At 37.8% G+C, this 19,240-nt stretch overlaps 2 protein-coding genes across 3 annotated transcripts in view; both read right to left on the bottom strand.

Moving 5' to 3' along the window:
- Nucleotides 1-7,943, bottom strand: part of LOC106787737 (lysine-specific demethylase 3B) — a 90,829-nt gene extending 82,886 nt beyond the window's left edge. For both annotated transcript variants that reach the window (XM_014750356.1, XM_014750355.1), the window contains exon 1: nucleotides 6,868-7,943. In XM_014750356.1, coding sequence (XP_014605842.1) covers nucleotides 6,868-7,484 — 617 coding nt within the window. In that variant the 5' untranslated portion in view covers nucleotides 7,485-7,943. The remainder of the gene's footprint in view (nucleotides 1-6,867) is intronic.
- LOC106787735 (calponin homology domain-containing protein DDB_G0272472-like) overlaps nucleotides 7,495-19,240 on the bottom strand; it is an 86,604-nt gene continuing 74,858 nt past the window's right edge. The window contains exons 3-6 of the mRNA XM_014750353.1: nucleotides 9,260-9,712; nucleotides 7,968-9,217; nucleotides 7,548-7,835; nucleotides 7,495-7,506 (exon numbers count right to left, since the gene is read on the bottom strand). Of these exons, the coding sequence (XP_014605839.1) occupies nucleotides 7,495-7,506; nucleotides 7,548-7,835; nucleotides 7,968-9,217; nucleotides 9,260-9,712 (2,003 nt within the window). The remainder of the gene's footprint in view (nucleotides 7,507-7,547; nucleotides 7,836-7,967; nucleotides 9,218-9,259; nucleotides 9,713-19,240) is intronic.

Raw genomic sequence — 19,240 nt, 5'->3', positions numbered from 1 at the left:
ATTCCCGTGCAACTTCTCATCAAAGCAATGTGGAATACTGCGTTCCTTTGTGCATTCCTAGTTACAATGGCGTAGACAAAGAAAAAATATTCAATAATATTATATTGTATATTACATTTTTACAATAGAGTAGTAATAATAATAATAATAATAATAATAATAATCATCGTTGTCGAATTTTTTTATTGACAAATTATTCATTTCCAAAATAATAATCCATATTATTAAATTGCAAATATTTTTATTTCACATGTTTCGTAAGATGTTACAGCAATTATGCAATTAATTGTTTAAGTAAAATAAAATGAAGATGATATGAAGAAAAATGGGAAGTAGGAGAGGGGGATGGGGGGAGGGGGGGGGAGCTTTTTGTTGGAACGATAGGTTGAAGCATTTTTTTTTTGTATTATTTTCCATGCGTGAAAGAACGCAGCAACGAGATTTGCGTGGCCAAGGGCCATAATAAAGCAAGCCCTACTGCATAAGCTTCTTCTTATGCAGAAAAAGAGAGAGAAAGAGAATTCGCGTTATACGTTCGTGAAAGTCCTCCTATGCGAGAATGAGTCTACGAGTGTATTCACGTGAGAGCCACGAACTATAGCTGTATACATATACCGGGTGATCCAAATAATTATTAACCTCATAGTATCATCATATAAACATATTTATATGAATATTCACAATGCAACTCGGTATAAATGCACTTGTAAAAATATTCATGACCTTGAACTGTTAATTGATCGTACTATGGATAACCACCAGAATGATCAACATTAACTTTGTGTTCATACATTGAAATCAAAATTGTTTGTATTTCACTTTTTTAAATGCTACACATCACGATTTGAATTAGTATACTGAATATAGTGTTTATTTAAAAAAAAAAAAATAAGTTAATAAGAGTTTATATTCTTCCATCATTAAATGATACATCCCACCCCGCAGCCCCAAGGCCACCCAATTGAAGTTTAGTATATTAAACAATTGTACCGAATATAATCTGATGGAAAAAATAGAAAAAACATGTTAAATTATTGGGATATATATTTGTGATGGGTAAGAGTTTATTGGATCACTCGGTATACATTAACATTACATAGTAGTAGTGTATAGTGTTGATGGTGGTAGTGAAGCGGCGAACCCATTAGCGTGGATCATAAAGGTCCTCAACCTAGTGAGTCACTGCGGGTTAATAATTACTGCCGAGGACCATACTGCTTCTCTTTACTCTCCACTCTTCTCTTCTCTTCTTTTCTCTTCTTTTCTCTTCTCTTCTCTTCTTGGATCTCTTTCTTCTTCTTCTTTACCTCATCCAACATTCGCAAATGCATTCAAAGTACCATAGGACTCTACTTCTCTTTCGATACGTGTATGTATGCAAGTATGTATGTATGTATGTGTGTGGTTTTTTATACACGTGATTGTAGTATATAATCAAAGAAATATTCCGAGGATCGAAATTTCGTTAATTACCATCACTTCAATCCCTAAAATTGATTTGCTTTTTGGTTAATCAAATGTTATCGATCCATTCCCATTGGTTTTTTTCTAATTCCCATTGTCAAGGAAAATTTTGAAGGAATTTGGATATGGGTAAGTGTATTTGTCAATAGTGGCTAAATTTAATGATTCGAATTTGTTGATGCATTAGAATGCATAAATTAGATGAAATAATTATCAAAATGGTATAATAATAATCAAATGTCACGCAACCAAGTGGTAGACCACATCAAAAAGCACTAATAATAATAATAATAATAAAGTAATTAATGTAATGATTATAATATTACGTTGAACTGAAATAAAATCAATGATAATTATGATATTAATTATTATTCAAATGAAATTCATCAGGATTCATTAAATGATCGGGTTTTAAATATATTAATTTTAAATTCGTTTATAACATTATAATTATACAAAATTAATATTATTTTGTTTATTATTCGGTCAAATATAAGATTGTTTATTTTCCGTGTGTGTGTGTGTGTATCCAGTAATGAAAAATATTATTTTATACGCAATGATGATCGGTCATAATTGATCGATTATAATATAAATATAGGTTAGGTTTAGAGTCAAGTAGCCATATTGAATTTGACTCTAACATCGAAGTCGCGGGTTAGCACTTTTCAAAGAGCAATGCGTGGGCCGAGTTAACGGTAAAATCTCTACTGGGAGATGAGAAGCATGGCGAGGAGGTGAAAGGGTTAAGGAAGAGGTAAAAGTACCGTGATCCAAGTCCGATCTTAACCATAGTCACGTTTCATTGGACTTAGTGTAAGAGAAACCAAAGCCGTTTTCTTAGTTGCTAAATAATTTTTCATCGATAATTGTACGATTAACAAAAAGAAAGAGAGAGAGAGAGAGAGAGAGAGAAAACAAAAAGAAAGTTAAAGAAATAAGAAGAAAAAAAGAAATTCTATAATAAAATGACATATACATAAATCTAAGGTTAATCAAAGAAAATATATTACAATTAATCAATTAATTGACTCGCGCATATATACTTGGACTAATAATCATATCGTTCGATCGATCAGGCTTAGTTTAGCCTATAAAAAATTGGTTAACAAATAATTGTCCAATAATAGAATACCTAAATGTCTGGACCGGTCCTCTCTCGAGTGGACAATAATATTTAATTCTGAAGAAGTATTACGAGGTCAAGATTTCCGATTGAACGATCGGGACCCTGATCGTGGTGGTGTTGTTGTCTCATCCAAGATTTCTTTTTCTTAACTTTTATTATTATTACTTTCATTTTGATCTCGAAATATATTATATAATATATTTGTATTTTATAAAAATATTCTAGAAAATCAATGATCAAAATCGATTAGTATAAGTAACCGTGTTCCGATCGTAGAAAATAATCTCAGCAATCAGCGGATTGAATTTAAAATTTGTTCCCCCGGTCATTCCTTGATGAGGAATTTGCACGCATGCGCGGAATGGTCTGGGGAATAATGTGCGGCCGTGTTGTAAACCATCCGCGACCACTGATGGACGTGGACCGCGTGATCGGCATAATGAACGCTGATCATTGCCTCGACTATCTGGTTCGCCCACTCGCTCATCATCGAGAACGACACTTTACCCCTCACCTATCTATCTGCCATCATCCTTTTACCCACGTCACTGCTCACCCAATACCACTATCCCTATCCCATCCCACCCTTCAATCCTCACCTAACCCTGTCACCCAACACGATGCATCATCGTCGTTTCTCTGTTCGTCCCTCCTACCGTTTCTCTTTCTCTTCTCGTCAGCGGTCATGATAACGAGATGACCTCGGAATAAAATTGATTCGGCTAGCTCGTACGTTCAATGGCATCAGAAATACGAGCTATCAACAACAACAACAACAACAACAACGTTTAAATTTCATCCCCGAATAGATGTAAACCTAGTTTTCTATTTTATTAGATCCAATCCAAATGTACGATTTTTGTTCTTGGGTCAAATTAAATAGGATTATTGTGTGTTCGGTCTCTAAAAATTTGTTTGTTTGTTTTTGTTTTCATTTTAAATTGGTTTACATTGAATCGTTAATTAAATTGGAATTGTTGAAATTCCTAAAAATGTTTCCACAATTATTCTATCAAACGATAAAACGTAATTGGGTATTTGTGAGAGAAAAAATGTGTTTAAATGTTACAAGAGCTTGCAGAGTGTATGCAAAATAATTGTATTATCTAAACATCGATAGAGACAATTCTTTATAGAAATCTATAATCACAATATAATATATTAAATACTTAACGGAAAACGAAATGACATAGTTTTTCATTTGAACAAATGAATGTGGTGTTGTAGTATCATCGATAATGGGCCGACCCATTCATTCAGATACACTCGTTTTTACTTTCAACATTGGCGTATGCGCGTTATTTCAAACCGCAAATAGCAAAATAAAATAAAACAAAGTAAAACAAAGCAGATCAGATCAGATCAGATCAGAGCAGAACAAATCACAGAAGAGAACAAAGTAGATTGTTAGTTCTCTTCTTCTTTTTCTATTACGGAATGCAAAAAACAGGATAATAACGTTACCCGACAGCTCTTGTTACGTTATCGACGTTTTACGAGCGAACGACAAACAAACACGCTGATTGGTTGGTTGGTTGGTACCATTCGTTGATTCTTACGAAGGCGAGTGACCGCAAGAAAGAAAGTCTCCCGGAAAGCACAGTGTTATTCGTTCTCTTATTCTGCTGTATCAAAGATACAACAGTAACACACACAAGCACACACATTATTACTCTACTGCAATTCTTGTCACGAGAACAGTCATCGAACGGTGGCAAGGTAACCCAAGCGAAACCGTAACGCTTGTTCGTCCTCGAACAACACAAACGATCCGCGAAACTACTCAATTTTTTTTTCCCTTTTTTCTTGCTCCTGTTTTAGTTTTTTTTTGTTTCCCCTTCATCATTCCTATCTTCATAGTCTAGACCTTACACCAAGGATTTCGCAATCCGATTTATTCGAATTTTTGTCGCGCGCGCGTGTGTTAACACTTCCTTTTTTTTGAATTGGTTTGTTTGTTTTTTTTTGTCAACTAATTCTCGACAATTTATCAAATTGACGTTTCGAAAGCATCGGATCGGATTGTTGAAAATGGAACTTAACATAAAACAAAAAAAATGGGATAATTTTTGGCGAACATGATTTATTCTCTACCCTCCTCCCCCTCACCACTCGACTCCACTCCACTCCCCCCGTTTCATGTTAAACGTGTCATTAATCATTGTCCCGGACAATGAACTCGTATACGTAATTAACATATGGCTATTTAACGTCACTGATATACGCAATAATACGTACGATGAATTCTATGATTCTATATATTGGGTGTCATAAAAAATAAATGAATTATATACTTGTTTGTTTTCGTTGAAAGAATTTATTAAATTTTTCACGTAACAGACAATTTTCCTTATCTCAGAATGACTCACCGAAATATTCGAAATATTTGGTCGAAACAATTATTTTTAGCATAGAAATAATGTTGCCCTTTGTTGTTGTTAAATTTCGATTCTCGATTTCGTTTTTACAAATCCAAATTTAGTAAGGTAGAGTATGTGTCATATAATCTGTGCATCAAATTATAGTCATTTGTTTTTTTGTCTTCATAATTTTGGTTAAACTTTTAGTATCATTGTTATGATGGGGCAAAACAAAAAGAAAAACAAATTGTTCAACATCAGCCAAGTTTGATATCGTTTCGAAGAAATTTTTTGGACGCTTTTAAAGATAAATCCTTTATAAAAGTGTATTTGGACATTGACGATATTTGTCCAATGAATAATAAAAAAAAAAGAAGAAGAAGAAGAATAAAAAAAAGAATAAAACAAGAAAAGCACCGAGTAGTTCTAGATTCGACCTTGTGCTCGAATGCTAGTTTCCGTAGCCACAGTCAATGATTATCTCCATATTTTTCTTTTAACCTCTTTGCTTAGCATCGAAGAGGTCGGTTGGACTTGCATAAGCGTTAAATCGTGGTCGTTACATAGCAAGTGTGCCCTGGAGCCTCAGAGTACGCAATTTGACGTATTTGGAGCAGAATAACAGTGCGCCGTTGGTTCGTGATCGACTTTTTTTTTATCCAGAAGAAGGAAATAAAATTGGCTACAATCTTTTCTCATACAATTCCAGACCGAATCGGGCTAAGAGGTTCGAATAATAAAAATAATGATAATAAAAAAAAACACAGAGAAAAGGAAATAAGGAAAATAAGTATAAGTTATTCGACGTTTAAGAATCAATATTAGGATTATCATTTTATTGTCTAAGATTTATCACAAATATGTACATAAATTTCTGCATAGTTTTCCATCAATACGAATTGTCGTATATCTCTCGAAAATACAAACGAGAAAATTTAGGATTAAATTAAAGGGAAGATGATTTAGCGATGAATTTTTGTAGATAGGGGAACGGAGAAAGGGAGTAGTTGGGATGATGCAGCATCCATTCCATCGAGCTTGGCAACAAACTACTACTACTACTACTACTACTACTACCATAACCATCATCACATTACTTTCGCTAGAATAAATAAACCACTCAAGGAAAGCGCGATCTGGTTTGGCGTGTACGCCTGTATTTCACTCAGTAACGCGCGGATTCTTTCTTAAGTGCAAACAAACAATCTGGCTAGCTAGAAGAAACCGATGAACGTAAAGTTAAGTTAGCTGTTCAATTTCATCGGTCTTGGTATACGAATTACATACACATACCAACTGTAACATACGTGTAATAATCTTTTCACTGTTAAATAGGTAGAGGTAGGTAGGTATAGGATGAGATTGGAGAAATTTTGTTTATATATGTTCTTTTTCGTAGAATCCCATGAAAGAGAAACATGGCAGTAGGAATACAATTGATGAAGAACGTTTCAAACTTTCTTACTATCGATAATATTCAAACGGTCCATACAAAAACGTTTGCTTTATTTCGCGAGAGAGAGAGAGATTATACAAAAGTATAATACTCTTTGAAAGAATCTTTTTCAATTGGACATTATAAGGAAGGAAGGAAGGAAGGAAGGAAGGTAATCATCAGAGTCGACTAAGAAACTTGTCGAGTTAATCGTTCCTTTCGAAACCTGCTTATTATCCCCGTACCAAAAAAGATTCTTGTAGGAATACTGATTTCTATAGAATCAGAAATATTCAATCCTATGCACGTAAACTAAAAGTCAGAGTACAATTCCTATAGATTTCCCTGCTTTTTTTGTAATCTCGATAATGACTAGTTAGTTAATAATAACATATATTCCTGAGTTGTCTTTAAATTGTCTAAATTTGTATAGAGAGAGAGTGAATGGGAAATATAAGAATAAAATCTAAAGGACTCACCGAACCATCCTGTCGTGACGTTCCCTTTCAAGAAGTTCCTCTGGAGTAGGGGGTTGAACAGGTCCGAGTATACCAGGGGGTAATGGCGGATGATATCTCGGTGGCCTCCAAAGCATCTCGCTAGCGACGGCAGGATGGTGATGTCCAGGTACAGGATTTTGATAGACCGGTGGGCCCGCCGTTGCAGCAGCTGCTGCTGAACTGCTCCCGGCATTTGGTGGAGCCTGGGGATGTGCCATCAGTAGAGAGGTATGTTGCACGCTCTGAACGTGCCAGACTCTGGCCGGGGTAGCCGCCGCGTTAGGCGTCGAAGAGCTCGTAGTCTCCTCGACGCTAAGCGCCGAACTCCTGCTGCCGCTCCTCTCGTCACCCGAGCCCGCACTCCTCAGGGAACTTACCCCGCTGTCGGAGCCGCTGTCCCCATATGCACCTGCAGCACCACTCGCTGCACCACCACCAACACCACCACCACCACCACCACCACCACCACCAACACCACCACCACCACCAACAGCAACACCACCACCGACGACACCGACCGCACCCCTAACGCCGCCAATCGCCCCACCGAGGACGCCAGCAGTTCCATGTATACCGGCCCCGGTCTCCACTTCCATGAGGCCGGACTCATCGCCCCCTCTCGTTGCGTGGGACTGTTGTTGCACCTCGAGTAGGCTCACCGAACTTAAATTATGATGATGCTGGTGAACTTGTTGCGGACTACTCGCTAATTGTTGTCTATGCTGACTTCCACTTGATTGTTGTTGTTGTTGTTGGTGATAGAGAGGATGATGGATTACCGGACTATCGGCCGAGTATCGTTGCTGTTGCTGTTGCTGTTGCTGCTGATGATGATACGCCGGATGATGGTGATAGGATTGTTGTTGCTGTTGGTGCGCTTGTTGTTGTTGCTGTCCCTGCGGTTGGTGCTGTTGTAGGTGTTGCTGTTGTTGGTGTTGTTGTTGCTGCTGATGATGGTGATGGTGGTGGTGTTGTTGCTGCTGCTGCTGTTGTTGTTGTTGGTGTTGCTGTTGAACCTGCTGCTGTTGAGTCTGTTGTTGCTGTTGAACCTGCTGTTGTTGTTGGTGGTGATGTTGTTGTTGTTGTTGCTGTTGTTGTTGTTGTTGTTGTTGTTGTTGCTGATGGTGATACTGGTGGTGATGATGATGATGATGGCCGGCGACCGGCGGTGGAGGCTTGTTTAATTTTTCGGCTAGAATGACAGGGCTCTCGTTGTGCCGACTACGTTCTTGCTCCCGTTGCTGTTCGAGGAGCAAATTGTTCTGCCTCCCAGCGCCGCCGCCACCGCTGCTAAGTGGACTCAGCCTCTCCAGCACGGAGCCTGAGTCCTGACTACTCGACTCCAGCAGCTCGACGACCGACTCAACGCTAACACTACCCACGCTATCTTCCGTGCCTAGCTCGGCGTTGTTTGGCACGGTTCTTCGAGGTGATCGTTCTTGCGCCCCACGATCCTCAACTTTAACTTCCTCCTCTTCCTTCTCCTCTTTCCTATCCTTTTTCCAATCGTTTTTCGGTCTTTCCTCGCCGTCCTTTTTCCTCTTGGATTCCTCCTCAGGCTCGGCCCCAGCCTCGGCTTCTCCACCCTCACCACCCTCTCCTACTCCTCCTCCGCCTCCTTCCCCCTCCCCTTCGACAAAACCCTTCGCCACAGTCGTCGTCGTCGTCGTTGTCGACGACCTGGACGATCTCGGCGACAACTTTAACGATTTACTTTCAATGCTATCTGCTGCTGTTGCTGCCACCTCCTCCTCCTTCTTCTTCTTCTTCTTACTCCTCTCGAAATCCGAATCAACGATAGAGCCATTCACGACAATTGACTCATCCGTAATGTTCTTATTTGGGTTCTGTTGTCCATCTAACGTGATCTCAGGATTCTCCGAAGTAACCTTAACCCCGGGATCGAGTCTATCATCCAAAGGTGGGGGCTCCGGTTCCTGATCTCGTTCTCTCGACTGACTTTCCTTGTCTTCCTCTGACTTGTCCAACCGCCTTTTTACACCTTCTTCCTCCTTCTCCGGCTCCCCCTCTTGCCCCTCCTCCTCCTCCTTCTGCTCCTCCTCTTTCTTTTGTCTCTCTTCTTCTCTTGTGTTCTGCTGTTCAATCGGATTTACACGATCCACCAAAGATTCTTCCGAGTTTTTCGACTTACGTTGATCCGATCTTAACTTTCGACCAATCGGACTTGTTTTCAGTCTTTTTGATAAGGGATCGTTGTGTTGTTCGTGTTTTTCTTCTTCTTCCGTATGTTCAGATTCTTCTTCTTCTTCTTCTTCTTCTTCTTCTTCAGATTTATTACTACTAAGACGTTCCTCTTCTTCCTCTTCTTCCTCTTCCTCTTCTTCTTCTTCTTCTTCTTCTTCTTCTTCTTCTTCTTCTTCTTCTTCTTCTTCTTCTTCTTCTTCTTCTTGTTCTTCTTCTTCCTCCTCTTCCTCTTCCTCTTCCCCTTTAGTTTCGTTAGTTTTAACTACGCTAGTACGCCTACGATCTAATTCTTCGTTATCCTTTTTTCCCTTTTGCACGCACGGTCTCAATTTCCTTCTAACAGTTCGTTTAGTTACACTTTCCAATAAACTGCGTAACGTAACAGCACGTTTTCGCAATTTCGTCGCGCTACCGGTACCACCACTGTTTGTTTCTTCCAACGTAGAACGCGATATACGATTGGCAGAAAATCTACCTGTCGCAGTGGGGGGCCCCTTGTTTTCTCGATCCTCTTGTCTAGTTGACGACGATAAAACAGGCTCGTTATCCTTTTCTGTTTTGTTAACGCCTTCGCTTATTCGCCTTCTACGATTGTTGTACCTTGTAGTTGTGCTTTTATCTGAAAACAAAAAATCAAAAAAACCATTTCCCTAAGTGTTACAATTTTTAATAAGAAGAAGAAGAAGATTCAAACAAATGGGGGATGCAATTATTATTAATCTCGATGCTCCTAACAAACATTTCAAACATTTTCTTTGGGGATTAATATAAACGAATATAATGCACGAAGATATATAACAAAATCTAATACAATTTCACGTTAATGTATACACTATCGTATAAACAAAAACATCATACAATTTTAAATCATATTATCGTGAATTAACAATGGACAAAATTTCATTTAAATAATTACGAACAAATAAATATTAAATTGTAAAAATATATCAACACGATGACGAATATAACAACCGTACGTAATATAATAACAATTAATTTTTCATCGTTAAGAAATCCCAGATATAAATGTTAATCTCCAGTAAGAGGCACGCTAGCAACGTGCCACGTCATTTCTCTAACCGCGATTCTCGGTGACCTCGATTGGAAGTAACGTTGGACAGAGCATGATTCAGGATTTAGTAGTAAAGGATCAATGCACATATCCAACGGGATGAGATTGGGTTGAGGATAGTGAGGAAGGTTGAGTAGGTGGAGAGAACAGATTAACGTTGGTATATACTTCAGTTTCCGGTCCTCGTTGCACACATACACACACACAGAAAGAAAGAGAGAGAGGGGAGGGTTCAAGGGGTCTACGACTAACCCAGTAGATACATGACTGTAGCATGGGAACGATTTACAACAACCATACACGCAATACACGCATTCTGGGCTCTCGAGGAAAGGCAGCAGAAAGAGAGGAGTGGATTGGTGAGGGGTTTAGAGGGGTGGCGAGGGGTTTTAGAGGGGTCGGCGGGGGCGGGGCGGGGCAAGCAAGCAGACACAGGTAGAAAGAGGAAGAGAGAAGGAAATAGGGAGACTGAGAGGAGAGGGATTTATTGCTCAGGATTTACTGTTATTACCCGGAGGGGGAGAAACACTCCAACGGGCAACGCCGTTGCATACGTGGGGTGCGTTTATCCGATGAGGATACACCGAGTATTTGCGCGTGCGTGCGTATGTACATGCGTGCGTTTGTTAGTTACATTGTATACGTGTCCGTGTATACCTCCACTGTTTAAAGGTATGCGTATAAGTGTTTGAGCTTATGTATGAGTTGCTGGATACATTCGTGCAGGCTTTCGATGTACGATGAGGACGAGGACGAGGACTACGAGGACTACGAGGACGATGAACGTCCACACGCGACTGCGCTTACAACTTCGATGCTATCCGCAACGACCAACCAACTGTTTCCTAGGATATGTGTGCTTTGTCGTCCTGTTCAGTTCAGTTCAGTTCAGTACTGTTCTGTACTGTTCTATTCTGTTCTGTTCTGTTCTGTTCTGTTCTGTTTTGTTCTCTCTCTCTCTCTCACTTTTACATACACAAACAGGCACAGACAGTCATCCTCTTCTCTCCTCAACCCGTTTCGCATGCGTAGCGTCCTATCTAATTGAACGGCGCCATTGCAGCTCATTCCGCATTCTTACACGAATGCCTTGGCTGGCGTTGTTTGCCTTGCATTTAACCCGATCGAATGAAACGTTGTCTCGTCAAACTAGACAATCATATTCTCTTTCTCTCTCTCTTTCTCTCTGTGTGTGTATGTCACATACTTTTATTTATTTGTTTGATATTTTTGATTTTTAATTGAATTCTTTTTCAGATTTAAATGTAGTAATTGTAAATTGATATTATCGATCAACGTGTTACAGGTCATTCTAACACGACCTTGAAATAATATTTCATTCAATTATCGTTATATAATATTATAATTATTAGAATTGTTGTTATTGTTATTATTATTATAATTATAGTTTAACGTTAGACTAACTTTAACATGTAATTTCAGTTTTCTAATTGGAAATATTTAATTAGGTGTTCTGTTAACATATCCTATATATAATTAGGATGTTAAAATATGAAATAAAGTGGTCGTCATAGGTAAAATGGAAGAACATTTTCATCAATCGAAGTTTCTCTATGGGTAAAGTTTCCAAATACTGTATGTGTGTGTTCAGTAACGTAACACGTCCCCAAACCCATAGTGGTTTAGACGAACGGAGATGGTTTCTGCATTGAGGCTATGGTGCTTTGACAATTACGGTAATGAATTAAGTGTATTCGGTGGTAAGAAGAAGAAGAAGAAGAAGAATAAGAATAAGAAGAGAGTTGAACAAGGGGGTGGGAGGGGGAATGGAATTCTCGCGCATACAGCTTCGCGTCGTTTATCGAATCTACTCTCGAAAATGGGTGGATGGAATGGAATGGGATGATGGTAAACTTCGATCAAACTATCGATTCCACTTTCCCAAATGTTTCCTGGTTACCTTGCGTTAGTTCACTTTAAATTGGTCACCCGTTCAAACTACCCTCCCCCACCTACTCTCTCATTAACTACCAAATGGTGATGATGATGTTGCTTCCTTTGAAGTTTAACTGTTCATCGTATTTATCGTTTTGTCGAATACAAACGAGAGAAATTAGATTTTAGTTTATCAATATCTCTATGATTTCATTTAATTATATAATACTTTTTGAAAATACAACATATCATTGATGATTACTTTGATAAAATTGATCATTCAATTGTTGAACAATTTAAATTCGATTGAAAACAACTAATCCAAATGATTCTCATATTTTGAAACGAATCGTAATCCCCGACAGGGAGGGGGTACGGGGACGGGGGTCACGGGGGTATGACAAATAGGATCGTTTATGACAATGTTAAACGAAAACGATCACAGTGTCCATGAGAAATGAACCTAATCGATCGATACCAAACGAGGATATTCGTCAAAATAAGGTTTCCCGTTGGGGTCCACCTATTGTGTAACTGGGATTCCAATGGAATAGAATTTTTGGTTGAGCTGTTACAAAACTATCGTACTATTAATACGAATGTGTATACTGTCGTTGAATAGATGAATCGAACGTAGTCATTAAAACAAAATAGTTGATCAGAATTTGGCTAATAAGAAAGCCATTGTATATATTCAATCACGAGAAACAATGCCAGATGATCACGATGCAAAATGTTTGATAACTTGCCAGAAATTTGTTAAAGCATTAACGGAATTCATCATATTCTTATTCTAATTCTTGCATCATCTAATTAACATTATAATATTGTTTTATAAACAATAGTATAAAACCACGAAACATCGTTTGTCACATTGTTTAAACTAACATCTCGAAAAATGTCAATTATCATGAATGAACAGGAAAAAAACCCCCTCCCCAAAAAAAGAAATAAAAAAAAAGAAAGAAAGAAAGGGGAGTGGGGGAAATTGTATATTACATTAAATGAATGATGTGGTCACAAGTAATGAAAGAAGAATTTATATACGATAAATGGATGATCATGTTTTTTTAATCTATCAAAGATTAATTGGGGTCGGTTTGTTACCACGTTAAATAGGATAAAAAAATCTATATATATATATATATATATTTATTATGTTAGATAAAATGTGGCATCTCTTGCGGTGAACCAGAGTCTGTCAGGTTTTGATAGTGGTAGAGATACGATAACGAGAATCTAAAATCGTCGAGTGAATGAACGACGACGACGACGAGTTGGCTAACGCAAAAGACACTGTTCATGGACACACGAAATGCGGTGTCTCTTTTGGCATGGCGTCTCGTCTTCCATGCTTATTTTAGAGTCAGTCTATTTCTGCTTGATGGCCTCCTCTCACTCTTACTTTATCTCTATCTATCTATCTATCTCTTATTCTTTCTCGCATCTTCTTTCATTTTCTTTTTCCTTCTTCTTCGAAAACTTCAACGGAGATAGGGAAAAAGAGTCCAACGGTCTCCCACGTTTTCGGTTTCGTTTTCGGTTTCGTTTCGTTTCGTTGATAAGTGTTCATCTCTTTATTTTAAAATTACCAACGAAAATACGACGGTCGAAAGAAATATGAAAGAGAAATTGTTAGAAAGTGGGGGAAAGGAAAAAATAAAAATAAAATAAAAGAAGAAGAAGAAGAAAATAAAAATGGAGGACAGTTAGATGGAAGAAGAAGAAGAAGAAGAAGAAGTCACGTGGTTGACGTACGAGTTAAGAAAAATGGCGATTACTCGAGCAGATTCGGGACGAGGTTGAACCACTCTCGGCGAGGGTGGTTGAAATAATAATAAAAAAAAAAAAAACAAAAGTCTTTTTGGACGCTAGCCAGACATTTTCTTTTTCTACAAAAAATCATTTTCTTCTTCTTTCCTCCCGGGTCTTTCTTTTTTTTCTTTTCTTTTCTTTCTTCATCTCTTCGGTAAAGACAGAAGCAGCAGCACCAACAGTAACAGTAGCACCAGGCCTCATGCCAAGAGTAACTCACACACACACACACAGATACACAGACAGATCAGGATAGGAGTTAGAGTGTGCCTAATTTACTCGTAAAACTACTGTCGTCCGATTTTGACGGAAGTTTCATCGAACTGACTGACGAAGCTTGAAAACTTGTTCGAATTCTTAAAAAGGAAACGTCGTAACACGCGCCTTTGCCAACTCCAATTCAATTCTGGCATGGTATTTTTCCAACAATTCTTTACTCAACGCATGGGAATATAATATTTTTTTTTTTTCTTTTTATGCATTCTCTAAGAATATCAAAAAAGTTCGACTAAAGTCTTCCCATCCCTCCCCGGTCATGTTCAAATACCGAAATTTGTTTTCTTAAGAGGAAAACAAACGGAAAAAAAACATGAAAAACAACGACAAATATTTTTGTGGATTGGTGAGGGGTAGAAGGGGAGGACGCATTCATTCGAATCATTTCGTATTGAGTGGAATTACAAATGTGACTTAAAATATAAGCATGGAAATAAAATTAATCGACCTGAGAAATGACGAAATGAGAAAAAAAATTAAATTAGGTTCGTTGGATAAAAGAATTTCATTTAGGCCAATCAATTTTTCTCAACGTCATTTTCAAACTGTTCGCTTTTTTTTATTTATCCGATACAAAATTCGGTATATAAACTGGACAGAAAAGAACAATTGATAGGGTTTCATATAAATCCTATGAACTATTGAACATTTTTGTAACATAAATAAATAACACAACAATTGGGTAACATCGGAAATGCATTTGGAAAAATAATGGGTGACACTAATGGGCAATTTTCCCATAAAAAGAATAGGATCAAAAAATATTGTGGCCAGGTTAATAAATTACTTCCAACAAAAAACCAACCCATTACGAATTAGGATAGAAATCGGGGGGGGGGGGGAGGGACAGGTGTTGGGTATCTAAAATCTGTTAACTATTCGAGCATTTCAATGGCAAAAGTTTCACCCAAAACTATTTTCAAACATTAGCGGTATGGGATTAAAAGGAAATAAAAAAAGACGAATGTGAGTGAACCTTTCCATAAAAGGGAAGAACAAGGAATACGAAACAAGGAGGAAGAGGAGGAGGAAAAAGAAGAAGAAGGAGAGGAGGGGGAGGGGGGAGAGCAGACCTTGCTGAAGAGCTTGGAGCAATATCGTAAAGATACAATAGAAGGCGTGCGCAGCTGTGTTCAGACGTCTGAGAGCAGGCCACCGTAGCTGAACTGAACTGTCTGATGTACGAGAGAGAGAGAAAGAGAGAGAGAGAGAGAGAGAGAGAGAGAGAAAGACAAAGATCATCTTTTTCTTGGTTCCGCCTATTCCTCTCAGTCACTCACTTAAACTCCCGCCTCGAGAAGAGATGTTACGAGGTCGTACGGACCCCCCTCGCCACAACATAAAAAAAAATGAACGAGAAGAAGATGGAGGAAAGAAAAAAATAAAAAGAAGCCAAGGGGATCACGTATGGTCGACATATGACGAATTCCATTCCCTTCTACGAGATCTAATTTCTTCTCTATTACATTTTTCCTTTTTTATTCTCAGGAGGGGGGGGGGCGGAACAAAATAAAACAAAAAAAAGAACAAATAATAATTATATAACCTCAAAAAAAATAATACATAAATAATTTTTATTCGTATTCATATAAAATACGCGTTATAAGAGTATAATAGAAATATCAGAATATGGATTGTTCATTTTAGATGTAAAAGAAATTTTTTAATCGACTAACTTAGTGTCGTTAAGATTGAAATCCGTTGGATTGTCCCGCGCATTCGTAAAATACCGACGCCAACTTCAGGGACGTCGTAATATTTTAATCGATGCGCGCGCCATCTTAACGAATTCATATACTCCTCCATTTTTATTTTTTTATTAGTATAACCTTAAAACAAAAAACAAACAAAAGAAGAAGAAAAACAGTTATATAACATACTCGGTGTGTATAAAATATATTGTTATGTGCCCTTTGAATTGGATTGACCGAAAAAGGAACTTTATCATACGTCCTTGTCTTTATCAGTGACGTTTTTATCATAATGAGCGAGTGATGAGGAGGGGTAGGGGTGGAAAGGAGAGGAGGATAGGTCGTCGCTTAACGTTTTAAATTGCGATAAAAATACCTATTACGAGAAGACAAACGAGAATGCATGCGTTGCTATGGTTGAAAAGGGACAACGCAGAGGTAGTAGGATGAAAGGTAGCGGGGGCGGGGTCTGGGGTAAAGGGGGAAGGCAAGCGTAATAACCGAGAGAGAAAAGGGAACCCTAGGTGTAAGCTGTTTCGACGAGCTGGCATTCAAGCTTTATCGGTCGTAAACACGCGAGTAATTATCGTAGCCGGCCATCTTGTTTCTGTGCACAAGAGGCACGTCACATCCGGTCACTGACCATTCAATCGTTGCGATCCAGACTGCGGACGACTCGCGGACGGTTACGGGCCTACGGCTAATAAATAATTCAGAAACAATGGAGACACCTATTTCTTCCCTGACCCCCCCCCTCTTAGTCCCCCCTCTTACACCTCCGCAGAAACGTGTCCACTATTTTATTTCTTTCTTTCTTACTTTCTTGGCTGGTTGCTTGGTTGGTTGGTTTACTTGCTTGGTTGCTTTGTTAGTCGTCTTTTTTTTTCTCTCTTTCTTTCTTTTTTTTTTTTAATATTCTTACAACGTGTTCGAGCTGAGAAAGAAAGAGAAGGAACGAAACCAGTGTTCGAAGTGACAACCAAGCGAAAGCCGTTAACCCCCTTTAACCCGCGGATTTACTCAATGGAGAAACGTGATTTAATGGGCACCATAACACCATCATACCACAGCATATTATACACTTTGTGTTGTATCCTCAATTCTTGGGTTCAAGGCTTTCAAAGGCAAATCATATTTCGCAAGAGAGACATATATACACGCATATATATGTACACACACACAAACTTCGGAGAAATGAAACGAAACGAAACGAAACGTCGTCATCGTCAAACTGTTGAAAGTAAAAGTACTAAAACAGATTGGTATTACATTCCCGTGAGTTATAAATTGTTCTTACGACAAATATTTCTTACGGAATTGTTCATTCTAATGATATAACCGGATTCTAAATACAATTACTAGTCTAATTTATTTCAATAATAGATTTCATTTGTAAATATGGTCAATTATTTCACGGTTAGTTAAGAACCAACTGGTTTGCGTCAATTATAGGGTTCGAATGTTATACGGAAGACACATTATTATTATTATTATGTTCCTAATATTATTTACTCGATTAAAATACTTTTATAATATTTATGCAGATCCTGTTGGCAAATGTAATTTTTTTTTTTTCATTTGAAATCGTTCTCGGGTAGTATAGATTTTCGAAGAAAAACCTTCATCCAAGGTCATCGATAATTATCTAACTGTTACAAATTATTTACAACATTTCATTCTGAATTTTAACATCGTCACAATGCGTAAGGTAAAAAGATTGATTAAAAACAAAAGAAAAAATCTCTGAAGGTATCTCGATAAAACAGTATCATCTTTCAATGACCTTGATACAATAAACGTGCACCCAAACAGGAATTCTCGAGTATATCATCTCGATTACATTTCGAGCTTCAATGTAATTCGAAGAGTCTACGAGTAATTTGGTAAAGGGGATCTGTGTATCGTTTCAACGATAAGAATATTACAAAAGATGATGATAATAATTGATCTTTGAAGTATCACAAAGGTAATATATAAGTATTAGGAATCCTATTAATGTTACAATTTTTTCTTGATATCATTTCGTATAAAGGATTTTACGTGAAATTCAAGTAATTGAAAGAAGAGAGAAAAAGGGAATGGGGTTTAACAATAAAAGGAGGAAGAAAAATAAAATAAAATAAAAAAATAAAAAGAACAGTGTTGTAAAGTGTCAGGAAATGGTCACGTGCTACGATCCACTGGTTCAAAGTTACTTCGTCTCATTAGATTTGATTGTGTTGCGACAGTGACGTCATCGTCAATTGACCCTCGCTCAGTGGCCACTGTTTATGAGTACCGTTTCACTAGTAGGAGTTTCTAAGAGAAAGAAAATAAGAGAGTAAGAGAGTAAGAGAGAGAGAGAAATAAAATGTTATTCTTGGCTTGGAAAAGGAAAGAAGAAACAACGTGGGAGCCAAATAGGAAAGAGAAGAGAAACTTGTGAAGCACTTTAATGTCGCGTCCCGACGCCGGAAGGTCTCCTTTATTTTTTCTTTTTGGTTTGTTTTGTCTCATTCTGGACCAGGCAAGCAGTACCGTGACTTTAGAATAAGATAAAAAGAAATAAGAAAGATAAGAAGGATGGGAGAAAAGGAAAGGAAAGAAAGAAACCTTTTGAGATGTTTTTTTGTTGTTTCACGAATAAGACGACGGGTGTTTCATGAACTTTATCCATTTCTTTATCACTGATTTCATTTCTATCTATTGATTCCTTTAAGTTAATTATGCGTAAATGAGATCACTGTAATAGTTAGGGTTGCGTTAAGGGTTTGTTAAGTTTTATATTGTTTGATGCAACTATTAGTTTTGATAATTGTTCAATTGTTGATCAGATTTTTGTTAGAATCATCAGATTTGTCACTGTTGTGTGTGTCTCTGTGTTTTTTGAATGAAGTGTTTTAGGAAGTTAAACAGTAACCTTTGGATAATGTGTTGAGGAGTCTATTCAACTATTCCATTATTTCATCAGACGATACATAATTCAACTGGAAGTTATTGAATGAACAAAGTACTTATGTAGTAGTAGTAGTTGGAGTAGTAGTTATCTATAGTCAAAGGAGTAAACTATCTTCGAAATCGATCGTACGGAAGCGAAGGTGTAGCGAAGGGACGAGTTCCGTGACTCCTATGAGTCTCTTATGAACTGTTGGTGAGTCATTGTGCTTTCATCTAGGTGGGTTGTCGACGCATAGCGGATACCCGTACTCGGCAACCGAGTCATGTCGTCGTATCTTTTCTTATTTCAGAATGAGAGAAAGAAAAAGAAAAGGAAGAAGAAGAAGAAGAAGTAGAAGAAGAAGAAGAAGGGGAAAAAAGAGAGAAAGAAAATCTAAACGAGATGCCAAACACGTAGATGCACGTGTCCTCTCTACCAACCAACTGTAATGTCCGTCTACACACGTACACATATATATTT

This window comes from Polistes canadensis, unplaced genomic scaffold (assembly GCF_001313835.1).
Source record: "Polistes canadensis isolate GaletaPanama2010 unplaced genomic scaffold, ASM131383v1 scaffold_113, whole genome shotgun sequence".
Classification (NCBI taxonomy): Eukaryota; Metazoa; Arthropoda; class Insecta; order Hymenoptera; family Vespidae; genus Polistes; species Polistes canadensis.
Note: the sequence above shows the minus strand (reverse complement) of the source record. Positions and strands in the feature narration are given on the sequence as shown.